The 6,000-nt window shown below is 45.0% G+C and overlaps 1 protein-coding gene across 2 annotated transcripts in view; it reads left to right on the forward strand.

Annotated features, from left to right (window-relative positions):
- IL6R (interleukin 6 receptor) overlaps positions 1-5,561 on the forward strand; it is a 54,397-nt gene extending 48,836 nt beyond the window's left edge. For both annotated transcript variants that reach the window (XM_079117563.1, XM_079117562.1), the window contains one exon: positions 1,826-5,561. In XM_079117563.1, the coding sequence (XP_078973689.1) occupies positions 1,826-2,057 (232 nt within the window). In that variant the 3' untranslated portion in view covers positions 2,058-5,561. The remainder of the gene's footprint in view (positions 1-1,825) is intronic.
- The last annotated feature ends 439 nt before the right edge of the window (positions 5,562-6,000 follow it).

Genomic DNA, 6,000 nt, shown 5'->3' on the forward strand with positions numbered 1-6,000 from the left:
CAGGGTTTCAATGAGTTGCTTAGCACATTGCTGAGGCTGACTTTGAACTCACGATCCACCCGCCTCAGCCTGCTGAGCTGCTGGGATTACAGGAGTACACCACTGCGCCCTACTCCTATCTTTTAAATTTAGCATTATAATAAGAGCATATTTTTCACAAAATTCTTTGCAAACCTCACTTTCATTAGCTGCAGATCCCTTTATCAGGGACTTATACCCAAGTTCACTAAACCAACCTCCTATTATTGGGCACTTAGATGTTGTTTTGCTTTTATAAACAACACTGTATTGAACATCTTTGTACAATAAGCTTATCCATAGCACTGCTATTTCTCTAGGGTATATTCCCAGAAGAGGAATTCCTGGATTAGAGAGTCTGAATATTTTGCAATCCAGAGTATAAAGAATCTGTCCTCCATCTTCTTACAGAGAAGGAGAATTCCACTCAAGGACTCAGCAAAACTCCAATAAGCACTCCTGCTGGGCTCTTCCTGTGTGGTGTCCAAATGGCAAAGCCCTAAGTAACATTCTGCAGATTGTTTATTCCATTTGGTTAATGGGCTAAGAGCCAATGGCAGGCTTGGAGCCAACTATCAATTATTTATCATAACAAGGACAGGAATAGCCTGCTGATATAAAAAGAAGCCCAAGGAGAATGCTCAAATCTTGTTTTTGACATTGGTTTCCCTTCCTCCCCCATGACCCTTCTTGGAGTAACTGATATTTGATGAACTTGAGGGAGGCCATCTTTCTCCCACTTTTGGAAGTGAGACAGCCACAAAGTGGTAAGCAAGAGGGAGAGGAGGCCCCAGCTGCCTCAGCACAGTTGAAGGGCCCCTTCAGGAAGGAGACCAACTGTACCTTTGAAGATCAATATCACCATCACATCTTTCTTTGAGTTGTCAAGTGACTTTTCTCAGTTACTGAGCCCTGGCTTTGGGCCCAGAATGGTGCACTGTGAGCGAAGCTGTGATCAGAGAGATGTCTATCTCTTTCCTGTTTAACATTGACTTTCCTGTCGGATGAGTCAATGTGTGCCCAGTGGTGCCCACAGTTTGAGTGTGGGAGCTCTCGCTGGTTGGGTAAGATTGGACCAGAGGCACATGGAGAATTGGGGAGAACAGGAATATTGGAAACAGAGGAACAGGAGCACTGTTGAGGAGGCAGTATATATACCCTTCTCTGCTATTAAATGGTGGCCGAGAATGTTCTGCTTCCTGCCAGAACGAGGCCCATTTTCCTTCCCACTGAAAGAAGACATACTGTTGTGTTGTTTTTCAGTACTGGGGATAGAAACCAGGTGTGCTCCACCACTGAGCCACATCCCCAGCCCTTTTTATTTTTATTTTGAGACAGGGTCTTGTTAAGTTGCTCAGGCTGGCCTCAAACTTGGGATCTTCCTGCCTCAGCTTCTTGAGTCACTGGAATTACAGGCATAAGCCACCATGGCTGACTGTTTCATTTTTTAATAAATGGATTTGGGACTGATGATGTATAGCCTGTGGGACAGGACAAATTAAGGGATTATCAGAGAATTTTTTGGTGCTATAAAGGGACACTCACACTTGCCTCAGTCTCCCTACCTGTAAACTGGCCTACCAATATATACTTCTTTTCTTGGGATGCTTTTGAAACTCACCAGCTCTCCATAGGATTGTGAAATCTCTGGGGATGAGGAACAGCTGATGATGTGATGAATCACTATCACTCTTTTGAGTGAGACTGGTTGCCCAGTCCTCTGGGGTAGCCAGCTGTTGGTGTCTTTCATTGTGGATTCATCACAGGGAGACCGTGACATCTGTGTTGTTTGTGTGTTTGTATGCAGGTTCAAGAAGACATGGAAGTCACAGACCCTGAAAGAGTGCAAGACAAGCATGCACCCGCCATATTCTTTGGGGCAGTCCAAGCCCACCATTGTGCTTGTTCCTCTCCTTTCCCCTCCAGTGTCCCCCAGCAGCCTTGGGTCTGACAACACATCGAGCCATAGCCGATCAGATGCCAGGGATTCACGGAGCCCTTATGACATCAGCAATCGAGACTACTTCTTTCCCAGATAGCTATCTGGGTGGCACCTGGCAGCTGGGTGTCAGATGTGCTGAATCGTGTGGGTGACACAGCACACACTGGTTCCCGAAAAGATGCTTCTCACTGCCATTCTAGCTCATCTCAGGGCATGGGGCATTTGGCTTCACTGTTACAGAAGAGCCTGCAGAGGTTCTGTACTGGGTGAGAACCAACTTGCTGCACCTGTTCCAAAGAAAGAGGTAGTTGAGTTTTCAAACTGCCCTTCCCAAGTGCTCTGCTTAAAGGGATTCTAAGGAACTCAGGACACCATGAAAGAGTCGTGCCAAGACTCAAATGGACAGCGGATGTGGAGGAGCAGCTGGGTACCCACATATCCTGACTCATCTCTGCAAGCTGCAGCCTCAGGCAGGGGTATGGGTTTTCAGCAAAGGCCACTGCAGCTGGCTAGCTCCTAGCCCCCTGCACAGTTACATCTTCTCTCTTGAACTCTTGAAACCCAAGTGCCTTTGCCATTCTGTTTTTCTAGGCCTGAGGATGACTTTATGTAAACCACTGAAGCTGGGGGAGGAAGCTCTTTCCTGCCTTTCTTCTCCCCACTTGAAAAACAGCTGGTGTGCGAGTGTGTGTGTGTGTGTGGGGGGGTGAATAATATCTCAGGGCCTGATGGTTTTAAGTGGAACTATAATTAGTTCCTCATTAGCATTTTGCTAAATGTGAATGATAATCCTAGGCATTTGTTGACTACAGAAGCAACTGCACTAACTTTATTCCCCTCTTTGGATCTCAGGACTTAAGGAGGAGAGAAGCAGACAGGAAGGAGGGGAGTAGGAACAGGGTCTTCAAGGTTCCCTGTTGTAGCTCAGGGGGACCACAGCCTCTGAAAACCAATGTTTCCTCTCCCCTCTGCTGCCCCAAAAGGAGGGATGGCAGTTGGAGGGGCCTCTGCCAGTGCTGGGAGCAAAACCATTTTATTTCAACTTTGTTGATTCTAGTGTCAACTGGACCTGAGTAACTAGCATAGATAATATTTGTGTGACAGGAAAAAATGAATCTGGCAAGAAATGTACTTTATGTTTTTTAAAAACTGCTGTTTTCTCTTGAGATGCTAGAAGACCCAGTATTCTCTGGATGTTAGCATATAAATAACTTGGGTGGGGCCGAATAATTTTGTTTAGCACCAAAGCAAGTCAACTGAGAAAAGGAGGAGGAGGAAAAAAAAATGTTTTCCCCTGTTAGAAATGAGATTCTGGTTTCATTCTCTATTTCATTTTTGTCTTACAAACTGTAAAAATAATCTCTGCCTCTTTTCTGATTTGGGGAAAAAGTAACTTGTGATTGCTGCCCACCCCCCAGGTGGTTAGGAAGGAAAGGGTGTCCCCCCCTTCCTGTTGTCATGCCTCCCACGGTTACCCGGCAGGGTCCTAGAAATTCCCCACCACAAAGACTGTGAGTCCTATAATCAGAAGGGAGGTTCATTTAAAAAAAAAAAAAAAAAAAATCCCTTACTTTGGTGACTTTCTCTTTTTGTTTCGTTCCTTGAACTGGATTCAGCTCAGCTCCTATGGAAGCAGCCACTAAGTCTAGCCATGACACCAACTAACCACCAGCCCACTTTTCTGTTGGGACTTCGAGAATTCAGTGATGTTGGTGGTCACCCAGACAGGTACCCACAGAAGAGAGCTGTGATTAAAGCGAGCTGTGGAACCACAGACCCTGAATTTACCAGACCACAAAACTTTTCTAGAAGTGTACCCTTTTAGAAAAACACCACTACCGCCAGACATGTGGCGGAGGATGAAAACGACCATGTTGTATCTGCTGTTTGCCAGGTTCGGGGCGTTACTATCTGTAGCACTGTTGGCTATTTACATCTCAGACCCCATTGCCACCTTAGGCAGGTTGTCAATGTGGTTGACAAAAGTCAAGCAGGTGTTCAGGGCTTTTCTTTTTTCCCCCTCCTCTGTAAGGTTTCTGAATTGCAAAAGTGCTGTGAAAGGGAAATATTACAAATGAGATCTGCATGAGAAAAGGTAATTCTGTGACCACGGTTCTTTAATTCTCGACATGGTTTTGCCCACATGTAATGTTACCAAAGCCAGGCAGAGCCGTGCTGGCAGAAGATGTGAAATCCAGATAGCTCATTATCTCTAAGAGCTAGGCAGCTTTGATCTCCAAATTGTTATTGCTTTCATTATTATCGTAACGGAACTGCTTTTTTTTTTTTTTTTTTTTAATCAAAGAGGGCCCCCCCCCCCCCCCTTTATTTTTTATAAGCTAGTGTCAATGAAGGAAAAGGCCTGTCTTCTCTGGGCTCAAGTTTTGCTTAATGCACACAGGTATATGCCTTAAGCTTTTTCTGTCCTTAAATGGTGACTGAACATGTGTCTCCATCCACTGGTCATTCTTCCTCAGTTTTCTCCAGCCCACGAGGTGCCTTGTGTCCTCAACAGGGCTGTCACTCACCTAAGACCTGTTGCCATCAGCCACACAGCCAAATGTGAAATGTGTGGACAGAGACAGTTTAAACCTGACAACCCATCTTGTGGGGTGGGAAAAGTTGAAAATATGCTGGACCCAGGTCTAACCTAAAGTGATCATTAGTTCTTGTAGCATTAATGACATGTTTTAAAAAATATTGGATGTGTGTATGAGGACTTTGGGGGACTCAGCAGTTTGTTCTGGTGGGGTCTTGCCCTAGCTGTTTGTTTGCCAGACCCTGAGCTTACACTGAGTCTCTACCACTTCCCTGCTGTCTTGGGAGAAAGGAAACTGGTCACAGTGGCAAGGTGTAGACTCTACTGCTGGAACTGGTTTTGGAGCCCTGTGGTGGTGAATAGAGCCCAGCAGGGCAGGCCGGAACGGTCATGGTTTGTGAGTTTCTCAAATATTGTTTGGGAATGTCTTGCCCAGCTGCTTTGGTGCTGGCTCATCTCATTGCAGGTCCGTAACATTGCCCTGGTTGGGAAGAAGTCCCACACCCAGCTCCAGGTGAGTCATCTGTCCTCATTTGGAAAGGCAGGAGCAACCAATGGTCCTTTTCCATGCAGTAGCCTGCAGTGGGACTGCTGCCGGAAGGGGCAGGCCAGCTGCCTCCGGTTTTGTGCCAGGCACTCCCAAGCGTCCCCTAAAGGTCCTTCCAGCCTCATGTCCCTAGTGTGGCCAGGCGCCAGCTCCAGGGAGTTTCTATGGCAACCTTAATGATTATTAAGGAACATTGTCAGTTTTATGAACATATGCTCAGATGAAGTTCTACTTTGGGAGGAAAGGATTGGAACAGCATGTAGCAAAGCTGTTAATTAACAGAGAGACCTTATTAGGTGGAGATCACATCTGCTAAATACAATACCTCAACTCTACACCACTTTTGGAGAGCAATAATCATTTTAAGGGATTTCTCTTTTAATTACCTGAAAACCAATACCAAAGACTGATATCTACACAATGTATATTTTTTCAATGCTCTTTCTTTCTATCAACTATTTTGCACTTAAAGTGAAAATTATAAATGTTTGAAATAAATCATTTCTAAAAATACACTTGAGATGTAATTTTGCTTTGGGCACCTGGGTCATACAAAAGAAGAGACTTGTGTGATTAACAGGGAGAAAGGAATGAGAAAGGATGGGTAATTAAATAGCACTATTTTGGGGGAGATTTCCTCTTAAGGTAGGATTAAAGACTCTCTAGGGGAAAAAAAAAATCAGATGAGTTCAAGAAGTAGCAATTTCCCAAAAGGCCTTAATTATGAAAGTGTTTTGAAACCGATCCTGGGATTTTGGGAAGGGGTGTGTATGTGAGTCTGCCAAGTTTACCATCTTTATTAGCAGATGATGGACATGTGGGGAAGGAAAAGGAAGGGCCATTATTCATCAGAAGACTGTTTATTGGACAGGGGTGGAGTGCTAATGGTATCACAAAGGCCTCCCTGAACTCTTGATTGTCAGATAGGCTGACTCCGTCCCCTATTGAAAAGGG

Source organism: Sciurus vulgaris, assembly GCF_902686455.1.
Source record: "Sciurus vulgaris genome assembly, chromosome: 1".
Taxonomy (NCBI): Eukaryota; Metazoa; Chordata; class Mammalia; order Rodentia; family Sciuridae; genus Sciurus; species Sciurus vulgaris.